At 33.1% G+C, this 25543-nt stretch overlaps 1 protein-coding gene across 1 annotated transcript in view; it reads left to right on the forward strand.

Moving 5' to 3' along the window:
- Window positions 1-9991: 9991 nt before the first annotated feature.
- Window positions 9992-25543, forward strand: part of LOC124540858 — a 34963-nt gene continuing 19411 nt past the window's right edge. The window contains exons 1-3 of the mRNA XM_047118622.1: window positions 9992-10163; window positions 18687-18746; window positions 19485-19547. Coding sequence (XP_046974578.1) covers window positions 18744-18746; window positions 19485-19547 — 66 coding nt within the window. The 5' untranslated portion in view covers window positions 9992-10163; window positions 18687-18743. The remainder of the gene's footprint in view (window positions 10164-18686; window positions 18747-19484; window positions 19548-25543) is intronic.

The following is a 25543-nucleotide window of genomic DNA, read 5'->3' on the forward strand; positions in this document are numbered from 1 at the left end:
ATTAAAAATGATTAATTACACCAAGAAACCCTAAAATTTACAATCATTTTGAATGTTTAAAAATAAATTTAGTCACTAGAGTATTGAACAAATCAAATCTGTTCGCCAAATTTTTTTGATTACAGAGTGATTAGATAATTTCTCATAAATATTGTCTATGAAAATAAAACATAAGTAAAGTCGAGCCAAGTTGTTTGATATAGAAGGTAGTCTCTTATTATAATATAAAAGGCAAGTCTTGTTTGCCCTATTAATAAAACAAACTAATCAACTTTCTCTGACTTGTCATCTCGTAAATTGATAATAAACGTTTATTCGAAAATTATTCTAGTCTAGATAATAATCATACTAAAATCTCATAAATGTTTTCCTTACAAGGCAATTTTACAAGAAGCCCGCTTTTATCTACAATAATATTTCATTTATCGTCATAACAAATCATGTTCAAAATATGCATAATTATACTTTTACCCTTGTTAATATTATAATTATTGTTAATATTATTTTCAATTGATTTTACTCTAAGAGAGAAATTTTGCTCACACATTTACGGCCGATAGTCAAATCTTAATTTCTGCCCTGATATTATTTAATAATCGGAAAGCGAAGGCGGCGTTAATAAACAATAACACTGCAAGCACAATTAGACATTGCTTTTACATCGTTGCCTGTTTTTGTTATCTGTTCGAGATTAGTACCTATGCCATAAATTGTATCACGAGTTATATCGACTTACTTAACTTTCAGAACTTAACAGAATACACCAATACGGATTCCCAGGCCTCTTTATAGATTTGAGTATATTATGCGCAAGCTTGATCGTGGACGTTTGTTACTTAATCACACCTTAACTATGTTCTAAATTACAATGTACACGGAGACGTCTCAAATTTTGTTTATTTTTAAAATTATAAGGATATCCGGTTTAGATGCCACCCAAAACCTAGATAATGAAAGCCCTCTGGCGTATTATCAAATGTATGAATCATAGACAATTATTACGTATACGTTTAATTATAAAAAATCCTACCTCTCTAGAATAAGATGTCATGGATTATGTAATAGAATGAAATTTAGTAACAATAAAAAATAATCGATTCAAATATTCGTATCTCATTCCAAATTATATATTTTATTCTATTTGAAGTTGGAAAATTTGAATCTTGTAGTAATAATTTGGACCTTGCAAAAACTTTAATTAAATATATTTTTACCTACTTTTCAACCGTCTTTTCATCTACACTTGTGAAAGGAGAGCTGGTTTAGTATTTGCCTAGAGGATCGAAACAGCATTTCAATGGGGAAATGCTGCTAGCATTCCTGCCAACATCCACTCGATCATGATTTGTACAATACATATTTGAATATAATTAAGGCCTTCAGGTTTTATCATTTATTAACCTAAGAATTAATAACATTAAATGCTTAAATATATACAAATATGAACTAAAACTAGTTAAGTATAAATCTTGACCGCGTGGAATGGTGGCAAGAATGTTAGCAACATTTCCCCGTTGAATTGCAATTCTGATCCTCTGGGCAAAAAACGAACCAGCCCTCCTGTAACCAGTAGAGGCAATGAGACGAGGTGTTATACTTTTGATGAAGCTTTTTGCACGACTACTCCAAGGGCCAAGCGTTTCGACAAATAAAATTTTCGGCCTTCAGGTTAATATTTTTTATGTAAATTTAAATATAAGAGTTTTAATTTTCCCTAGCAAAAGGAGACGGTAAGCGGCTAGTTGAATATAAATAACAAGAGTTAATAACCTCTTACTAATTAAAAACCTGACAGGTCAGAGCGCTTGCGTGAATTTCGCATTAAGAAGGCTATTAAGTTGAATCATATATTTAAGATGTAACACTTATGTCACTTACGCCATAAGACCCTTTCTAACCATATATGTAAGTACTCTTTCTCGGCAAATAGACTAGTACACTCTATAAGGTAGGGTGAGGTAGTATTGGATATTAATTTTATTGATTACAAGAAGGTACATTTAGGTATCATGGGTACCATTTAGTACCATAATGCGTAGATAGACTATCATATGAACCACCTAACAATAAGTGGTGAACATCTCATGTTAAATAAATCACCAAGCTTGGGAATTGGGACCTTACCTTTTGCCTGGATCGCTCACCTTTCCGGAATATTACAGTACTAAGTATTTGGCGGTAGATGATGGTAAAATATGTGACCACCTAACAGACCGGACCAGATAAGCCACTTTATACTAAGCTAATTATGCACTAATAGATCATATTGTTTAAGGGCGCAACTATGAATGGCGATGTATCGCAGACTTTTTATATGAAGTCTTTAAGTATAAATTAACAATATGAATTCTATTTTAAAGTCGAGAATTTTAAAAGATGAGATAACATTCAAATTGAAAATTCAAGTGAAATTTAAATGGAGAATCCTTTTAAATTATATTACGATTTATTACAATTACGATCTTGATTTTTAAACGAAATAATTAATGCCGTAAGTAGACATAATTTATTCCAAAATATCCTTTTCGATTTCGGTACTCTTAGTAAACATAGCGCGCCTTTAGAATAGGTTCATCCCTTTCGACTTACATACCTACCAACATATTAAACAAAATAAATTCGATTCTGTAAAATTCATATATTCTAACCTACATAACTTTACCGAATAGTTGATAAGTCAAGGTATTGGGATCTATTATGACGAATACAATAATGGTTTTTATTTCATAACATTAACATCGGTAGTACTAACAGCAAACTCTTTACGACATAAAAAAAAAATCACACGAAGGAAATTATACATAATGCCACAGATACAAAAAGACATTGTATGCAACCTCTTTTTTACGTTCATAATAAAAAAAAAAACTTAGAATAAGATCCACATTTAGACTGCGTAATACTCGTGTAGGCACATTGATGGATATGTAATGAAAGTAAAGTATCTCAAAGCTATTCTGTACAAATCAAATACGACGCTCGATTGTGAACCCGATTGTAAAATTTTGAAAATCAAATTACAATGAAACGCTAATGTTATTCAAGTATCTTATTTAGATAATAATGATTTTATTCTATATACCTTGACAAAAAGGCTATTTGACAATGCTAAAAATAACGACGAAAAGAAAGAAAGTGACGTGACCGAGCCTATTGCAGCGCCATATTGTCATGTAAGTAGCATTTTTGCGTGCTATTTAAATATGGAATTTATAATATGATATTTTAAGGTAAATATGTACTAGAAATAAAAAAGGCAACTTTTTCTGGGTTCCTTAACTTCTACTAAATAATATAAAATGGATTTTAAAAACCGGTCAAATAGCGTATTCTTACGCTTCCCGATCGTTCTACGTCATTTTTCGAATCTCATCTCATAGAATAGATCCATAATTTGTTGTGTACAGCATTTCATGTGTTACATAATAACGCATCGCATTTAAATCGATGTGTTATTTGCGTTGTGATGATTGACTTTAGATCGTAATCGAGATTGGGCTAATTTCCTAACTAGCTGTCAGCTGATTGCTTGGCTCTGTTTAGTAGGTAGTAGAATTCGTCCTTTCGTTTGATTTGTGATGAACCACCCGACATATTTTTTCTTTTAAAACATTAATTTAACGATAGCTTAACTTTTTTCTGATTAAAATTTTTATTTAAATGAGGTTTTATATTCTTGGCGCCAAATGTAGATGGGTTGCTTGCAGTTTAAAATGAAATAATCCTGTGATACCTATATTTCGAAAGTCCTAAAAAGTCTTTAAGATCCACAACAACAACAACAGCCTGTAAATTCCCACTGCTGGGCTAAAGGCCTCCTCTCCCTTTGAGGAGAAGGTTTGTAACATATTCCACCACGCTGTTTCAATGCGGGTTGGTGGAATACACATGTGGCAGAATTTCTATGAAATTTGTCACATGCAGGTTTCCTCACGATGTTTTCCTTCACCGCTGAACACGAGTTGAATAATAAAGACATATTAAGCACATGAATCAGCGGTGCTTACCTGGGTTTGAACCCGCAATCATCGGTTAAGATGCACGCGTTCTAACCACTGGGCCATCTCGACCCACTAGTACAATTTAATTACAACAAAACAGGAATTCGATAATCTCATACAAATTTGAAACTTAAAAGTAAATAAATATAATAACATTAATTCGTTTAGAAAACATGAAAAACAATCATCTAATCTAATGTTGTGCAAAAATTGCATTAAGACTTAATGTAAGGTAATGCTAATAAGTAATTACAATAGAGTATCAATAACCACATCATAATCAGTAATATCCGGTCCAAACCAGTTTGAAGCGCCATCAATCAATAATAAAGCCGCCCATATGATTAAATAATCATTTTCCCACACTATTTGATGATTTATGCAAAGTCTATCGCGTCGGAAATTAGATTTGACTGATTAGAATTGTTTTATTTTTACATTCATGTACTTATATACTTAATGGAAGACAGGTATACACATTTATATAAAACAAAATAATATAGATATATTTTATTATGGTACAGCAATGTAGCTTTTTCAATATTTAACACGTATACCATTCTAGAAAATGTTGAAAAAATTAAATATGTCATCTGGTATTTGATTTTTTTTATGTTATAGGTGAAAAATGAGCAGGAGGCTTACCTGATGAAAAGTGACCACCGCCCATAGACATCTGCAACACCGTGGGGTTGCAGGTGTGCGTGCCAGCCTTTAAGAGGTGAGTACGCTCTTTTCTTAAAAGTACCTAAATCGTATCAATTCTGAAAAAAACTGGGACTACGGTGTATCCTTTATAATATATTATAATAATAGTTAACCTCACAATTCAGCGTTATCCCATTTTAAACTAAGCACGTAAAAGCTCTATGGTACTTGAACTGGTTTGTTTAGGATGTCACCACCACCATAAGCATTTTTTTCATTATAAAATATATAGTGGGACGGGAAAGTCACCACCACATCCCTAATGCGCCACTAACCTTAGAAACTAAGATACTTTTGGTAAGAGATTTGTAGTGTAGTTAGTAGATTTATCACTCGGAATACAACAATACTAAATATTGACGACCTCTGTGGTTGAGTAGTGTGTTTATGGGTACGTCACTCCGAGGTCCCTGGGTTCGATTCCCGACTGAGTCGATGTAGTAAAAGTTCATCAGTCTGGGTGTTTGTGGTACCGTCGTTACTTCTGATTTTCTATAACACAAGTGCTTTAGCTACTTACATTTGGGATAAGAGTAATGTGATGTCCAATATATATTTTTTTCTAGTTATTAGAATATCCAATGATTGGGTGGTACCTAAAAATATGCCAGTAATTCAACTACCACGAATCGCAACTGTTTCGTACTGGTGTGCAGCAATCACAATAGAGCAACGAATCGTGGTACCGAGTGATGAGTTTCCGAGAAATTGTAGTAACAGTAGGAAATCGTTATATGTATATCGCTTCTGTGCGTCTTGTCTAAGTGATAAACATTGACTAATATATATAATGCTAATGATAGAATGTCTTCCATAGTCGTCTTGATCGCAGATATCATTGCGCTAACAACTGGTTTCAATATATTTGCAATAGCTGTGAGTTTACACAGAGTTACCCCTTCCATTCCCCTTTAAAACTTAATTTTTTTTCTAATGAAGTAATTATAATGTAAATAATAAATGTTAATTGTCACTTTCGGAGATCTCATGTAGATGGTATTTTACTTTAAAGATTAAATTGTACAGTTACAATACAAAAAAATACATATATAGCTCCAGTATCAATAATCAAGGAACATAGAAATTGTTGGTATGGATACAATAAGATACAGTTTACTTTAATTGCGGCTAGAAATTTATTATCGCTCTATCGAGGCTTACCCAAAGAGATCGACTATACTTGATTTTTGCCGAAGCCTTTGATCCTGAGGCATATAAAAAAAGACCAATGAAAAAGTGAAATTGATTATTGATATATGTTACAAATTCCGTATAATTAAAAAAAAAAAAAAAGGAAATGTCACATTATATTGTGTTGAGGCTCTTTTGCACTCAGCCTAGGTAGTAGGTACTTCGGAAGAAAAACTAGCAACTAATAAATAATGCACAAAGTCGATTATATTGATACGTATATACATTGCGCAGAAAGTTCAGATTGTTAGAAAAAGATCGTAGTAACAGTCTACTATCCCTCATGATGTAATCAACCGTCGGAAGTCATTAGTTTATCATCATTTCTTCTCGAGGTGCGAGGGATATTCAGAAATACTTAAACAAAAGAAAGTTCCTACCCGATCAACCTCGGTTTTTTTGAGGAATAACAAACATTGTAGATTCGAGAATACAGTACAACTTTTAAAAGGTAACTCCAATTTTCGTTTGGCTCCTTGTATAAGAAGTAAATATTTAAAAATAATAAACAATTGCAACCTATGTAAGAAATGGAATTTCATCAACATTAAAAAATAAATTAAGCAATTAGATGTAATAATAACAAATTCGCATAGCTTTTTGTTCTTAAGCAACTTATTTTTCATTAGCATTGGAATAAGCCTTTCGCTTTTTTTTGGATTTTTTTTTTAATCAGGGGCGTAGCCGTATCTGCCGTATCAATTATACGGGGCCCCTAACATACGTAAGCAAAAATTAATATAATCTTCACATTTTTTTAATTTCCAAATGACGAAAGACAAAAAATGCAATCTTATTTTTATAATTACGATGAATAAATATTTATTTTAATTTTATGCAATTATTATTTCGTTTGTGAGTAATCCCTTCGTAAGGCCCCTAAACATTTATACGGGGCAAGGCACGCTACGATTCTGTTTTTATTATTATTTTCTAGAGTCTATACGATCTTTATAGTAACAATTCCTTTTCACCAACTCTTTCTCTAGGAGAGATTACTCTAGTTCTTATAATACTCTACAATTATATATATTAATAATAACATTAAATAATAAACGAACGCCTATTCTCAAATTAACTACATATGACATCGATGTGACGCGATATCATTGTTCAAGAGGTAGAATAGGCACCTTGCAGAAACAATAGAGGGCGTTATAATCACGACAGTAGAGACACCGTGCGAGTAAAAAAGGAAACTTCCCAGACACATTGGTGGCAGGCTGGCAGCTGTCAAGTCTGTAAACATGATTTTACAATGATCAAAATTGTAAAACATGGTTTTTTATTTATTAACAATGATCTTATAGTTATCTTCTTTTACTGAAACAGCTAGCATTTGACGTTGGTGTCTTTCAAATCTTTGAATTTTTTGATCCAAGTTTTTTATATGTTTTTCACCAGGAAAAAATGTAGGTACATACGAGGGGTGTTGAGGATTTTCGGATTTTCTGTTGCCAGTAAAATGGGCGCTGCAGATGGTGGTATTTTTAGATGGGAACCAGTTATTTGGATGTCTACTAAAAGAAACAACGGTTATAGGTTAGATTCAACGATCGACGAAAATTAAACTGTCTTCCATAACAGTTACCCACAAAATTGGTGATTTTTATATAAATAAAATCAAATAGTACTTTTTAAATACTTGAAGGTATATTTACGTGTGTTTTATAACTGCATTTATCCATTTCACTCTTTTATACCTAAGCAATGGCATGTGAGTACTATTATTAGGGAAATAGTAAAATTTTACACCCTTAAAATTGTTTTTGGATGTATTACGGCATCCAGAAATACAACAATACATTTCGATAGCTCAAATTATCAAAAATTAACGATAATTCAGAAATATTTTCAGTTGTTTGACAGTAGAATTTCTGAAATTGAGGGTAAAAGTTTTGAATATGAGTCATGAGATGGCAGAGTCGTCGCTACGCACGGTGCCTATAAATAATATATGATGTTAATTATTGATTCGCGAAAACATGACGTTTAAAATGACTGCAATTTTTTTTTAATTATTGCAAATCGTATGAGACTTGAAGGTTTGTTTATATTAATTCTATCTATTTTTAAAATAGGTAATATCTGGAAAAGCCGCAACCAGTTCAACTTAGTAAAGTCGGACAGAGGCAACTGTAATTGAGCTTATATCCCAACAAAAAGTTCTTAACCTTTCCTCGTTAACCAACTGAAATAGAATACGTAAAGAAACTCATTTTTTTGTATATGGAACACTTTTTTTTTATTTATTAATAAAACTAAAAGTAAAGTAAAGTAACAGCCTGTAAATTACCCAGTGTTGGGTTATGGCTTCCTCTTCCATTAAGGAGAGGGTTTGGAACATATTTCACCACACTGTTCCAATGCGGGTTGGTGGAATGCACATTTGACAGAATTTCGATGAAATTAGACACATGCAGGTTTCCTCGCGATGTTTTCCTTCACCGCCGAGCACGAGAAGAATTATAAACACAAATTAAGCACACATATACATATGTATGTATATATAGAGGTGCTTGCCTGGGTTTGAACCCGAAATCATCGATTAAGATGCACGCGTTCTAACCATTGGGCCATCTCAGCTCAATTTATCAATAGTCAGGAGTTACCTGTACAGGAGCACTGGTTCATTTTTCACCCAGAAAACTAAAAGTGGTTTGTAATGGATAGGAGAGGACAAATATCTTGTTAGGATTATATGATTTGTGCTATAGCAATTTTTAATATTGTATGTATTTGTATGACGATTTTTTTGGGTGATTAACATTTTCTTTAAGATGTAATGCAGGAAAATAAAGCACCAACTTGAAATAAACAAATGAAAGTAATTTGCCTACACACAGCCGGATTAACGCATTCAGGACATAATTTTTTATCAAGAACAAAGTTGAGGCAGTTCCATTGCGAGTGATGAATTATGAGTGACGAATTTACGAAGTCTTCCTTCAAGATTCAGAAGAGATCAAATTATAAACAAAAATGATGTAACTAAAAACTAAGGGATAAGTAATCTTCAGGTTAGGCATTCTACTGGTTATGATTCGGCTTTATTACAAACTTCACCTTATGGTACGTGAGCAAATTTCTTACTTTATGTTTGAGTGAAAATTTTGCTCGATTTTTGTTTCTAGTGAAACACAGTCGAGTCATATACCTAACTTACAACAGTTGTTCTATTATATCTACAAAAGAAAATAACCAATTATTTGCGCTTAAGGGAAGATGGCTGGCCATTTTTAACACAAGTTATTCTTTAATCTAGCTAGATGACCAGACTGTGTTATCTTTGTTAACATTTTAATTATTGTTTGAGTTGTTTCTTGTCTAGACTGAATAAATGTACACCCTTGTACGAAATAAAAAAAGAAAATTAAAAATAACACAGAATTGTTTTTTTCATGAAGGATTAATTAAAAACTTTTTAAGTTTTTATTTCTTCATGTAATGTTAATTGCAATATTTAAATATTAATTTAAATGATGCTAAATAAAGTAGGTCTCAGCCGATATAAACCTAAAGGTTTAGAAATTTTATTAGATGGAAATTTTCAATTCTCAACCGGATAAAGCTATTTTCTAATCAATTTGATCTAGAACTTGTAATCTAGATTAAAGTTAATATTTTTATTTAACCTACATTTTATAGGCAAATGATTGGCTGAACTGATTTATACTAATACCTCAAAAATATGATTTCATCATTTTCATTTCATCTTCAATGAAAAAAAAATGGCTTATTGGTATATATATGTATAGTGCTTTATTTATTATAATATATTTCGAGTTGAAAATAACAAACAAATACAATTTGAATTAGATAACATATAATATATTTATAAATGTGTATATACAATACAAGTTACAATAAAAATTCAAGTTACACATAAATTTATACAAAATATTAATCCATATAGAAACTTTTTATATAAATAAAAAAAAGAAATAAGTAAATTATACAGTTTATATGAGGTTCTATATTTGAAATTCCTTTACGGAATCCCAAGAAAGGTTTCGAGTGGAATCTAGATATTTGATACCGAAAGCTCTCTCCGATATTTGTAGGAAAGGGAACTAAATGCTACCTGTAGCTGTTACAGTTCGCGCGCAAACGTCGCATGACATACATGGCTGTAATGATACAACAGTGTGTAATATAGTCTGTTGATATTTGGCGCGTATTTAAATAAAATAAAGTGCGTTCAGAAATCATTTAAAGAAAATTAAGTGTGCTTTAATTGTTTGTGTTATATTTATTATCATAGTAAGTATATTTTATAAATATTGTATTCTAGGCGGTGTTTTTAGTTGCAAAAAATAAACTTATTTATATTTTTTTGTAAAATATGCTAAATGTAGAAATAATAATTGCACATTAAACTTCAAACATATATGTAATGAAAAAAATAAATATTATGTGTCTAAGAAATTATAACAATTAAAAGGTCTAATTTTATTTATCAAATAAAAAAAATCGTTTTAATTAGTAAACATAATTGAATAATAAAAACTAATTTATTTTTATTTTGTAACTATTATTAATAAAAAAAAAAACAAGAGCAGATTAAAAATTAATAATAGTTTTATTACAGTAGACAAAATTCGAATAATCATTTTTTGAAATTGAATTTTAAATTGAGAAAAACGTAAAAGTATTTAAAATTGCTATTTTGCTTCACTTATTTCTATTTATTTATTGAAAAAAAAAATCAGAATTTTTTTGACTAAAATAAAATTGCATTGAACAGTTCGGTCTTTGCCTATTTATATTTTGATAAAACAAAACATAATATTACGTGAGCATTATCGAGCTACCGGTCCGCATGTCGGTTAGAGCAATTGATCCAAAAACCTCAGCAATATCACCGTATCTCCGGAACTGCTGAATTAATAGCGTCACGCCGCATTACACACGTCACTTCCTCGGCCGTCGCGTGTTACATATAAATATTTTGATGCTTTCGTCGAAGTCATTAATTTTTTATATGTCATTATTGCCAATGTTATCTGACAGGCCACTTAGAACTTTCATAATTACAAAAAAATAAATAAAAATTAAATCTATTTAAATAAGTTTATTCTATTTACACAAAAACAAAAAACTACGGAATTACGATTTTTTTATCTAAATATATACTATTATTATATGTCAAAATATATAATAACAACAGCGTTACTAATCTGTCAGCGTATATTAAAATGAACGATGAGTAAATTTATATGAAAAGATATCATCTTTGAAACATTAAAATTCTACCATAATTAGGTACTTACTAATGTTTTTTAACATAACCACATAGATCTTACGTATATATATTACTATGCAGGATGAGTCTCAAAAACTCATTAACAGAATAACAAAACATAAAACTAACTTATGTAACTAAAGTAATGTTAATAAATAGATAATGATTACGTATTACCCTTGCGCCGTTATTCGCCGTGGAGCTAAGTAGTTAAGGCAAGTAATGACACTTAATTACGAACAAGTTAAAAATAACTGGCCGTTTATTTAACAAATCTTTCTAAATGGTTTCGTTTTAAATTATGAGTGTTAAGTTTTATATGACTAATTTTATAAAACGGTATTTTGTATTTTATTAATATTTATGTACATAACTTATCCATAAATATTGTGCACGACTTAACTAATAGGAGTTTTTGATGAATACATATTTGTTTATATTATACAATACTTATTGGGTTGTCTGGAAGAAATGGCTACTTAGCCATAAGACCGCCCGTTGTACTCTACAATATTATATATAATATTGTAACATATTATAATGTGTAACATGTGGTGTACAATGAAGTATAAATAAATAAAATAAATAAATACTTCTACTTAACTACTTTTATCCACTTCAATTTAACTGGACAGAAAAAAGTTTATTTGACTTTCAAAAACGTTATTTCATGTTATTTTACGTTATTCAATGTTATATATTAATAGGGCCGATTTTTGTACCAGTGATTATGAGACAATAGTAATACATATAAAATAGACTATCATCTCATTTTGACGAGCTCCAGCCATATATGTGCAGAAAATTAAAGAGTTGTATTTATTGTAATTTAATAAATTGCTATGATGTAAGAAATAATTAATTTTATAGAGCGGGAAAAAGTTACTGGTCGCTTAGAGCGGATATTTTTATATGGCTGTATTAAAAAAAAAAAAAACACAAAATACGCGCGAACCTACTACGACATACGTTATTAATTGTTTTGTATTTTAATAAGAAGTATTGGATAACTTTAAATAATAATAATAAGAGTAATCAGCGATGAAAATGTTTTAACACCGCGAGATTTTTTGGCGTCACGTGTAGATGCGTGAGATGCAGTTTACAATGAAACGATGAACAGTGCTTGTAAAAGCCTACTTGAATAAAATATACTTTGATATTAATTTTTGATTTATTGTATATTTTTAATGTACCTAATAGTTATTATTGGCATAAAAATGCAATTTTACAAACTCAGATCGCTTTCAATTGTGAAATTAAATAGGTGTTAAGAAAGTGACAAGTGTAATACAGTTAATGTAATTAATGTTTTAGTGTAAAATATTAGGTATTTTCTTGAAACATTGGCCATATTGAGTGGAATTTAATTGTAATTGCTATATAATTAACACTTTTTTGTTACAAACATAACATTAAAAGTTGTTTACTATTGACAAAGTAAGAAAAAAAAAGTTATGAAATATTAATTATCTGTGAAATTTCTCCCGCGTTTTTCTACGTACTTCACTTAAAATGCGTTCTTGTTGCGAATTTATAATTTGCTTGACATTTTCAACTTCTACGAACGTGCTTAAATAGTTTTATGCTTTCTTTTTACGGTATTTTATTATTATTTCCTGTATAATATTATTTAAAAATGCGTCTTTGGTATAGCCACTATCTTCCACGGCTTTACAACTCGAGGTCCTATGTTCCAAATACAGTTATTGGGGTACCAAAACCAGTAATGATTTTATTATTGTTTAAAAATCTCCCTCTCCTCTCTTCCACAACTGTGTTATATAGAGGGTACTAATACATGTGGCTAAATTTCCGATAGCTTTTTCCTTCAATATAACTATAATGTTTTAAACACAAATTAAGCATATTGAAGTTGATCGACCAAAACGGTACTTTATCAAATGAGGTTTACTAACATAACATTAAAACCTCTTTTCCAAAAATTAGTAGTGCTTACGATCTACGATTTAAATTCCGAATATTGTTGTATACACTGAACTGTTCAATAAATTAGTTTAATTATACTATTTATAGAGTTTAAGAAAGAATTTATTTATAAAATTATGTTTACTGTATTCGCTTAGTGAAACAGTCTATTAAAAGGTTCAGAAAGGTTTTGCCTATACACGCACACAAACACACATATAGTATACTAAATGACTAAGAACCCAAGGGTTCCCAGATTCGAAATTATATGGATTTCGTATCAAACTCGTATAATACTTTTATTCTTTAAATTAGTTTATTTACTTTAATTTTAATATATTTATTTTAATTAATTAATTCATTTATATACTTACATTCAATTTATATGTAAAGTCCTATATATAAAAAATGTCGAAATAATTTGTGCCCTCTCGGCACAAATAAAAAGCAAAATTTTAAAATAAATGTATTTTAAATAAATATATAAATATTTAATAATTCATTTATATGTATACTTTTATATACTATATTATTATTTATGTTTTACTATATGATCTATATTTATTTTGTAGATAATAGATGTGTATTTTTTTCTATAGGTTTATACATAAGTATGTATGAAACGTTGTTTTTTAAATGTTAAAAAAGAGTAATTACTGAGTTTCTTGCCGGTTCTTCTCGGTAAAATCTACTTTCCGAACCGGTGGTAGCTTCACTTAATTGTAAAATGACAATTTAAAAGTGCTCGTGAAAGCCTACTTGAATAAAGTTTATTTTGATTTTGATTTTTATATGTCTATGTTTTGTCAATTATTATTTACCGTCTTCACGGTTTTCTCTCACTAAAGTATGCCTTAAGACATTAAGTCCGACTTTTGTTCCGTTGACTTTGTAATGGTCAACAGCCTTTAAATAAAGAATACCCCCGTGGTGGATTAGTGGCGAGGTTCTCATGAGGTCCGAGGTTCCGGAATCGATTCCCGGCCGAGTCGATGTAGAAAAAGTTTATTAGTTTTTTATGTTGTCTTAGGTTTGAGTGTTTGTGGTACTTTCGTTACTTGTGATTTTCCATAACACAATTGCTTTAGCTACTTAAATTGGGATCAGAGTAATGTATGTGATGTTGTCAAATATTAATTTATTAAATAAATAACTAGTGACATAATTGTATGCGTCAAAGCTATATATGATATCTGGTACATATACATATATGTCCTGATTTATATAACCGAAAACACTTATGGTAAATGTCTGATTAGTGATTGCAGCCATGATAGAAATGTTATGTAAACTCGAAATGAGCATTCCAGTGAGGAGTCGTTTTATAACGCATTGCGTCACCGATATCACATTTGACATGATTAATATGAGGAAAATGTATGATTCGATAGGATTCTACGTTACAGAGTTAAACTCAGATGTTTGACGGTTAATTTTTTTTTACACACATTACTTTTACTTTTTTATTAATAACAGCCTGTAAATTTCCCACTGCCTCCTAAGGCCTCCTCTCCCATTAAGGAGAAGATTTTGGAACTATTCCACCACCCTGTTCCAAAGTGGGTTGTTGGAATGCACATATGGCCGAATTTCGATGAAATTGACACATGCAGGTTTCCTCACGATGTTATCCTTCACCGCCGAGCACAAGGTGAATTATAAACACAAATTATTATTGTGTTTGGAAAGTCAGTTCCTTCCCAGATTTTAGGTACGTAACTGTTTTGTCAATCAATCAAAATATTCTCCTTAAACGCGAGATGTTATAAGTCTCAGTAGGGCATTATCAGGCTGTTCACTATGGGTTCAAACCGGGACAGGATTTGAATCCGCAGTCTTTGCTTAAGATTAACGTAACCAAGGCCATCTAAGTTCTAGCTAGCGTCTACATCACTCTCTGATAATTCCAAATCAAATAAATCTATATTAATATTATAAATGGGAAAATAACTCTGCCTGTCTGTTTGTTTGTGCCTCTTTTACGACCAAACCACTGAAAATTTTTGATGAAATTTGGTATGAAGCAAACTTGAACTCCAAGAAGGGACATAGGTTACTTTTTTACATGACACATGACAACGAAAACCTTAAAAAGCCAGCGAAGCTGCGGTCGACTACTAGTGATATACAGGTATATACGTACTAACATATACACAATCATACATACAAATACATGTGCACAATAACACCACCCAACAATTGATAGGAACATATTAGATATCATCTAAAGACATTTGTCAAGATATTTTATTATTCCAGTAGACTTTTTTGAATTTAGAATCAGTTATGTACAGTACTGTAACATAAAGCTACCATCGCTACGAAAGTAGACTCTACGAAGAGTAACCAGCAAGAAACTCAGTAGTATCTCAGTTTTCCACTTGAAACCCAACGCCAATTTTCCAGTATCCGATTTCAATATCACGAGATCTAGGGCAGAGTTTTCCTTGCCTATAATATTATCTCCATTTCACTGGTCAGTGTCAGTAACTTGACAGCTCGTTTTCACTATCATCGATTCGATTCAGTCTTGATGAGGGCTATTCAAATCAAATCAAATTACTATTTACTGTACACCAGTAAAGACATCGTTTAGTCACGTTTAAGAAAGACGAACAAGAAGCGGCCTTATACTCGGTGGTAGTGTTTTTTGCAAGCCCGTCTGGGTAGGTACCAAACACTCATCAATTATTCTACCGCCAAATAACAGTGCACAGTATTATTGTGTTCCGGTTTGAAGGGTGAGTGAGCCAGTGTAACTACAGGCACAAGGGACATAACATCTTAATTCCCAAGGTTGGTGGCACATTGACGATGTAAGGAATAGTTAATATTTCTTACAGCGTCATTGTCTATGGGTGATGGTGACCACTTACATCAGGTGGCCCATATGCCCCTCCGCCAACCTATGCCATAAAACAAAAATCACTCAAACAGCTGGTTCTTACAGGCGACTTTATTCTACTTACCTACAAGTTGACACTAATGCAGTCGAATCAAAAAATTTCCGTTCAGTCGAGTACTAATTCTTTATGTAATAAATATCTTCCTTCCAGAGCACAGTTTGAGTACTATTGTTGTTAGAACAACTGATCTGTGGCTGGTACATACCCCACACGGGCTTTCAAGAAGCCCTACCATCAGTAAAAGATTATTTATTGCTTGTTATGCTATCACGTCTTAACTTTTTTTTTCTTACTAGAAAATCGCGTTACATGCTTTCCGCACGTGATGGTAATTGGAGGGAGGGTGACTTGAGTGTAAAAGATCCGGATGCTTCGACCGATGATAATTAATTCATATCAGGATCAATGGTGAGGCTCCCTAGGAGATCCCCACATATTTTTAAGGGAGATGAAAACGCCAGTAAACTACTTGCATTCTAGATTATATTTCTACCATATATGATGATGATGGCTCTGTGAACGGGAATTAAATAAAACTCTCTTTTGATCCAGACAACGTGCCTCGCAATTTTAAGTATACATACACATTTATTATGTTTAACAGCCATAATAAGGTGATTTAGAGGAAGTCCATATTAATCAATAATTCCGACTTACAGACGGACGCAGCCGGGAAACTTTGTATTTATAATATGTAGTGATAGTGTTTGAAATAATGTCTTCAATTAACACATACATAGAAATATTTCGGTTTGCTAAGTTGCATTGGCTTGCTCTTGCGATAATTTGGCATTTTACATTCATTAGCGAATCCATTTGCAAAATATCTGCGACAACTACGCAAACTTACTAAGTGAAGTAAAGTGCATAATTTTGAAACATTTATTACTTAACTTTTTTTAAAAATTACTATTTTATTGAGTAATATGTCTTGCAAGTTCTTAGCAATAATGCCTATGGAATTATCTTAATGTATTTGATTATATTTGACAGTAGATGAAGAAGGCTATTTATAACTAGGGTTCCGAATAGCTTTAAAATAATCAAGAAGGGCTATGTGAATAATTAATCAAAATAAAATAACTTTATTCAATGTGGAAGCATTACACTTTTTTATTGATGGTCAAATCAAACACTATCATCGGTTCGGAAAAAGGAACACCCTGACCTGAGAAGAACCGGCGACAGAAACACAGCGCGTCTTTTTTTGTCAAATTAATTAGATACATACTGTATATGAATAGAAATATCCAGGAGGCTATCGTTTTATTTCCAAGGTGTGATATCAAACATAAAGTAACTAATTGTATCACCTTTCGCACACAAGCGTTCCTTAACATTTTTTTCAATTTTGCAAACAATGGTACGCGTACCCTCCAGTTATACATATGCAGGGACACGCGTGGTTATTTCTTGATTGGTATAAAGGTGTAATGTAATATAACGCAACGACAAATACATTTCTTATGTGATTTCTTCAGATAAATTTATTCAGATTACAACGTACGTTTAAAAAAAAATCTAACGAACAGCATATTATTTATTTTGATTTATAAATTACCTCCTAACGCGAGTTATGGTTCAAAAACTAATTGGCAAAAACTATGAACGACCGTTAGAGATACGACCAACGTCAGAATTGTATCTGAGACTTTCACATCGCTGATAGCCGCTGAGATATCGAGGTTTGCGTAAATTACAAAATCAAAATTGACATTAACTATCTATCTCACTACAAATTAAGTTCACCACATGCGTTCGCAGTAAATTGAAGTTGTGAAGAGAGAGTTGCTTAAAGTAAACCGCAGGGCTCTTGCGCAATACATGACATACACACCATAATTCTTCCTGATACATGATTCTGGTACTTTATATCCCTTTAATTGCGTAATAATCATAAATGTTCTAGCAAACTGGTCGCTGGTCGCTGCGTCGCTGGTCGTTAAACAGATTTTATTATTTTGACACTTTCATTTGGTTGTTCTTTAAGTTACGAAGTATTGCAAGGTGATTTTCACCATCTCAAGACGTCTGATGAACCTTTAATTTGACACATTCACTAGGAACAATTCTACTACATATAATTGTTGGGATATGACCTTGATTCCGAGGCAAAATCGATTAAATTAAAAAAAAAATAAAGTTAGTTTAGTTGTAGCTGAGAGTCAATCAAAATTCAAAATTAAAATATACTTCATTCTAGTAGGCTTTTACAAGCACTTTTGAATCGTCATTTAACAACTACATTAAGTGAAGCTACCATTAAAATTGAACTTATATATCGATTACTATACGACTTTATTACAATAGAATAACTGTTTTGATTCGATTACGATATTGATACTTTTTTCCTAGTATACCAGGAACGCAATTACAAAAAAAAAATAATAAACTAGTATTACAGATTGCATGTGCACCATTTTTATGCCAATTCCGTGATAATCGACTTGTATGTAAATTTATAATAATTTTAGTCGCTTGAGTAACAATCCGTACACACAATTATTCCCATATTTAAACGTATTTACTGCAGATGCAGATCCGTCTCAATAATACGATCTAAACATTATTTTAAATTATCTTACCGCCAAATAGTCATACTTCTACTGGTAGAATTAACACTTAGAGGCCAAGAGGACAATTTTTACAGCCAGTGTTTAAAAAGTTTTTATATACTCGTATTTTAAAATTGTCATTTTGTTATAGGTCTGTCTACAATTGAGCAACTACAGAAACAATAATTCTTTATCCTGGCTTTAAGCAATGGTAAGTTGAATATCTTATTAATTACGAACTAATTGATAATAATAGCCTGTCATATACAGGTATACATGTCACATATATCTAGATAGACTTTAAAAAAAAAACGAACCAGTCTGTTATTATATTGGTTGCGTTATTATACTGGTTAAACGTCACTACTTTACTAGTAGAGCCGAGATGGCCCAGTGGTTAGAACGCGTTCATCTTAACCGATGATTGCGGGTTCAAGCCAAGCAAGCACCACTATATATATGTGCTTAATTTGTATTTATAATTCATCTCGTTCTCGGTGGTAAAAGAAAACATTGTGAGGAAACCTGCATGTGTCTAATTTCATCGGAATTCTGCCCCATGTGCATTCCACCAACCCGCATTGGAACAGCGTGGTGAAATATGTTCCAAATCCTCTCCTTAATGGAAGATGAGGCCTTATCTCAGCAGTGAGAAATGTACAGACTGTTACTTTACTTTTTATTTTATTTTACTAGTGTGCGTGTAAGTCAACACACACGTTTTTCGACATGTAGCTTTGACACTCTAACTAGCCATATAAATAAACACTTATAGTTAGTATTACTTAGTAGTTCGATGAATATGCATATTATATATTCTTTAAAAACTTTAAATTCAGCAAGTATGTAATGAGGTAACTAAAGCTGAAAGGATTAATACCTTTGCTCGGATCAAATGTGTAAAAAAACATTACACAATAATGAGATCATAACATTTTTCTTGTTACAGTGGGTTCCGGTCTTGCTAGCGTGCAGTATATGGGGAAATGCTTTGTCGCAAGATAATAATGCGGTAAGCAATTTACTCAGTTTTGTATATTCTTACACGCATTATACATAAGGACTGACTTCAATTAAATTTAATTAAAAGCACTTACGTATGTATTCGAATTAATTTTGACCCAATTCCAGGAAATATTATTTAAATTTTAATACATTTGAAAACCCGATAAGTACGTTCAATATTTTTTTATTTTAAATCCACTAAAACAGATAAACAATATTTAAAGTGAGTACTATAGTTAGGGAAGGATAACAGAGGACCTAGACATGACATGACATATATTTAAAAAAAAAATCATATACCTATAAAAAAAAAACAAATGAACGCTTGTTCATTGCAAACAGTTATTCATCTTTATTTTTTGTATAATAATAAAATTCAGCTAATAAGTACATTATTTCACATAATCCATGTATTGTAATCCACTTTTAAATCCGGTTCTAATCGACGACATAATAATTCTAAAAATAAAATATCAATTATTATCATAATTATATAAAAACTTTTTCCATAAAAAAATGACAGCTTTTTTTTTTAATTGACAACATGTACTTAAAACAAATTTAACATTACAATGTAAAAGTGGACGCTGGCTGGCACGTGCGAATCGACGAAGTCTATTCTTATCAATTTAACATTCGTTAGTGTAATTATAATATGCTGTTTCTAATGAATGGACAGACGGCGCACAAATTGCTATATATATGTTAATGTCAGTTTAACTTTCTCTTAAATTGACATGATCTTACGGCACATTGTCTTATTTCCGCTTCCGATCGCATAACAAATATCTTTACAGTGGAAAATGAATATATTTATATACATATATATATTTAACATAAGTATATAGTCTATGTATACTATAAACGTGCTTATCACTGATGTTTTCTTTCTGTTTTCGATATAAGGCAGATCTACTCACGAGGAAGATTTAATTAAATTAATTTGTATGTTTTGTAGAAATTATTGTGTTAAAAAACCATTTCTCCCAAGAGGTTCTAACGTGTGCTGTGTATATTGGTATAATTATATAAAAAAACTAGTACTCGCGCGCGTGTTGTTGATGTGTCAGACAAAAAGTAGAATATGTCCTTTCTTGCAGTTCAAATTTACTTCATACCATATTTCGTCAAATTCGGTTTAGCGGTTTGGTCGTGAAAGAATGACAGTCAGACAGACTTTCCCATTTATAATATTAATATATGTATATAATGTATAGTGAGATAGTTTTCCTCAAAGAAGCATCAAGAAGTCTTCCATTATACATAACATTGCTCCAGGCCCGCCGCTAGCTGTTTTGTCGCCCGCGTGCAATACCTATGATGCCGCCCATTTTTTCTCGCTGCAAAAACGCATACCACTTTTCCTCCACATGAGGTGGGGGGCGGGGTGTATACCTGCTAAAAAAGCCACTCCGTCTTTTTGGAGGATTTCACGAGATCGTTTGTGCATACTACCGTGACGTCCTGACGGTAGGCTCACCTCTGTGGGGTTCCACTTCCTAGGGAGTTCTCAGGGAACTACAAAACTACAGAAACCCTTAACCCCGGGACACTTATGGCGGGAGGAGAAGACATCCATAGCGAAGACCCCTTCTACTGGTCTTCTTCGGCGAAGCGGGTCAGCAGCACTGTTCTCACGGTCCCGTAAGAGCCTTGTTACGAGCATTAAGGGAGTCCAACCAAATAGGTGTATTTTCCGTCCAAGTACAGAATCAGCAAACAAATCCCAAACCATCTCATCGAGGAGTGAGACAAGGGGACGTTATTTCCCCTAAATTGTTTACTATTGCAATGGAGGATATGTTCAAGACGCTGAACTGGAAAGGACTTGGCATCAACATCAATGGCGAATACATCTCTCACTTGAAATTTGCAGACGACATCGTCATCGTGGCAGAAACGCTGACCTACAACAGATGCTGAACGATCTGGCTGATTCTTCTGTGCGCATCGGCCTACGAATAAATTTGGATAGAACCAAGTCATGTTCAATGAACATGTTCTAACGGTACCGATTGCGATACACGGTACCGTCCTAGAAGTCGTTCAAAAATATGTCTACCTTGGGCAGACTTTGCGATTAGGTAGAAACAACCTTGAGGACGAGGTGAATAGAAGAATTTAGCTAGGTTGGGTAGCGTTTGGAAAATTACGTCGAATCTTTACATCGTCGATCCCACAGTGCCTTAAGACGAAAGTCTTCAATCAGTGCGTCCTACCCGTCATGACATACGGAGCCGAAACGTGGACACTCACGGCAAGGCTGGTCCGCCAGTTTAAAGTCGCTCAGCGTGCTATGGAAAGAGCCGTGCTCGGCGTTTCTGTGTGGGATCGCATCAGAAATGAGGCGATCCGACAGAGAATAAAATAATCGAAGAGAATAAAGTCATCGACATAGCCCACCGGATTAGTAAGCTGAAGTGGCAGTGGGCTGGCCATATTTGTCGCAGAACCAACGACCGTTGGGGAAAACGTGTTCTAGAGTGGAGACCGCGTCTCGGCAAACGTAGTGTAGAACGTCCTCGAGCACGGTGGAGTGACGACTTACGCAAGACGGCTGGTAGGAGCTGGATGCTAGCCCAAGAACGATCTCAGTGGCGTGCAATTGGAGAGGCCTATGTCCAGCAGTGGACGGAAATGGGCTGATGGATTGGATTAGATTTATTGATTTACAATAAATAAAAAAATACCATGCCATAGAGCGCACGCAGGCAAGGTGTTTAAGGTCCTCCTACGTTGGCATTGATGAGCTTCAAGCTGAGTTGGACAAAATGTTGCCCGAAGCTCCATCTCCCATCCAGGATGAGGTCCTGATCCCTCATATGTGTCTGCGCCTTAACTACCGTCCCTTGGAGGGCGGTAGACGCTCCTCGAGGAGACCTCAGCGAGGACCGTGGATTAGGAGGGCTTCCGCTTTAGTTACAGAAACCTTCAAGACCAGCATCTCGATTCGATCCACCGTGAGCGACACTCCGACCTTAGGGCCGCCATCTGAAAGGTTCGCCCCGTCACCGTGATGAGGGCGTCGTCTGCGTAGGATAACACACCCATCCCGGGCAAGGTCGGTGCCCGCAGGAGCCAGTCAAAACCAACTTCAGACGCCGGACAAGTCGTCCATCGCCCCCTCCCAAAGGATCACCTGACCGTGGAGGTATGCCCCAACGGCCTTCTGAAATAGGAAGGCAACTCGTGATATCTAAGTGCATCCCCTATGGTCTCGAAAGGACGACGGTGAGCTGGAAGTCCAGCGATTATCTGCTGATGTTTGGTAAAAATATAAAATATAAAACACCAAAGTGCATAAATGTAAAATAAAAAAAGGCATGGGCAGCTTTGAGCCCGAGGATGTCGTAAATTAAATTAAAAAAAAAAAGAAAGAAAGACTATTGAAGTCGTTCGCCACGTCCGGTGATACCGTTAGAACTACGTTCCCTTGGACTACCGCCTCCAATGTAACGGATACCTAATCTACCAATTGATAAGGAAGCTTAAAGGGGATTCTCCTAACTTTGACAGTACTGTTTTTCATAGTATAAAAGACGACGGACTTTTAACTTTACTCAGTGCGATATTTTTCTTGAGGATTTCTTAAGGGCTTCTTAAGGATTTGTGGGAATTATAATAATGACTTGAATTAGGTACGTGATGTATTGCTCAATTTGCCGCCCCCTGGACGTGCCGCCCGCGTGCAGTGCACGCTCTGCACACCCGCTTACGGCGGCCCTGCATTGCTCTATAGTGCCACGTGAAAACGGGACAACTTTTTGCTACCTAATTAACTCCTAGCGACCGGAAAGCGCCTTAAATTTAATTTATAATATAGATATAACAGGAACTGCTAGGTACATCTTGCAGTATCCGTGTATTCGCTCATCTATCATCAGACAGACATCCTCACTAATGTTATAAATGCGAAAGTAATCTGTTTATGCTTAAAACGCTGAACTAATTTCCATGAAATTTGGTTAGGTAGTTTGGTCCCGGAAAAGGATATAGTTAGTTTAATTTGTATAACGGAAATCATCCCTATATTTGTACAATTTTGACCAATCAGGTATCGTACGATCACATTGATCGTCTCAAATTTATCCAAAGCTGACCTTGTTTGTACCTATATTTCTATTCTACACGTGCTCAGACGATTTATCAGATCGTGATGAAACTTGGGTAAATACTTCTGCATTTGTCCAAGAAGGTTCCTACTCGACAAAACCTAGAATTTATCTATGTATTTTCTATGTAGCTTATTATTTATATACCTTATTCTATCCGGGATTACAAACGCGGTAGTTAAATAGTCATGTTTTGAGGTTAGGTTAGATTGACATACCTAATAATTATGACCATCGTTTAACCAGACATAATATTTTAGTCGTAGTAAACATATTAGACAATTATAACTTCTTACGTATTGATTTTGACAAATGCATTTTATTTTATGACGGTCGGCCTCATAAGAAAGGTCAAGCATTGATACAACATCTTGAAAATGTATGCGTGAAAGTCTGAGAGTTTGAATGTTTCTTAATAACCCTCAAATTACAAGATTCTGGTAAGATTTCGTATACATGTCGATTGTGTCAATTAGTAGGACATAAACGCACTTTTAAAAATATTCTAAATGTGATTCCTTAGTAAAATTTGGTTTATTCTGAGCGAAAATTAGTCTTAAGTAATATCAAAATAATTAGTATTTTATTTCTTTATAATAATTTAAATTAAGAAATTAAGTATGGTAACAAACAACAAATATCCTGAATTACAAATCATTCTCAATAAAAGTTACCAATAACTGTATTGTTTTATACCGTTTTAGATTATGAGAGTAACAAGGATAAGTGTAATAATAATCTACATATATATAAACCAAAATGGAATTAGTTAGACTACTTATAAATCAAGAAAGGATGAACCGTTTTGGCTGAAAACTTTTTATCCCGTTCGACCGCGTTTTCGTGAAGTCTGTATAAAAAATGGTATAACAAAAACGCGTCTGACATGGAATAACAAAACACAAATTATAAAGATCTTAAAAAAGCTCAGTAATTCTGTAGTATATTTCTTATTAGCATTACACCCGTGCTAAGCCGGAACGTTTCGCTGATAAATAATAATAACATAACATCTCAGTCCTAATAATTGGTATGGTAATGTAAAGTATGGTTAATATTCATTACAGCGCCAATATAGCCACTCACCATGTGGCCCATTTGCCCGTCGAATTGTATGCTCTAAACTCTTTAAAGCATTCTATTGAGCTGAATTGCAACATGTAGGTAAATTTTGAATTAGATAACTGCTAAAAATGACTTTAAAAATATTGCTATGCTGTTAAAAACAAAACAAAAATATACTCTAAGTGCCTACACATACAGAACTTATAGTCTATTAAATTAAATACATCAGCAAAAAAAGATAGATTGACTTGACATAACTAAGGGATCGTGATCCTCGTCTGACTTGAACACTTCGAGAGTGACCAGTTGGACAAGGAAAAATCGGACAGTTTCTCATGGATTTCATGTTGCTGAAAAACAGTAACTACTGAGTTTCTTGCCGGTTCGTCTCGGGACAATCTAGTTTCCGAACAGTTGGTAGCTTGTGGTAGATACATCTACATATAATTCGATTTTGAATGGGCTCGTTTATAGTTTGAAACGAATTCACGAATAAAAGATTCCAAATATTTTTATTTATTTATTTATTTAAAGGTACACCAACAACATAAATATTAAAATTTTATTTTACATTAACATTACATATCATTTTCTATTTAACAGTTGTGTTCGAACTAAAACTCTACAATCTGAAGTATTGTTCTTAGCCGGTATGATATATAACAAGACGGGATGCTCAAAGCTCTACCACAAAAAAGATATTTTTTTTATGATTACATAGAAAATGATAATTTACAAATCGAAGTGTCCCGTAAGTAAACAGATCTCCTGGTTGCCCTTCTCGTCGTGAGTATTCAAGTATATCCGCCAACAGATGGGAGTCTTT

Source organism: Vanessa cardui, chromosome 26 (assembly GCF_905220365.1).
Source record: "Vanessa cardui chromosome 26, ilVanCard2.1, whole genome shotgun sequence".
Classification (NCBI taxonomy): domain Eukaryota; kingdom Metazoa; phylum Arthropoda; class Insecta; order Lepidoptera; family Nymphalidae; genus Vanessa; species Vanessa cardui.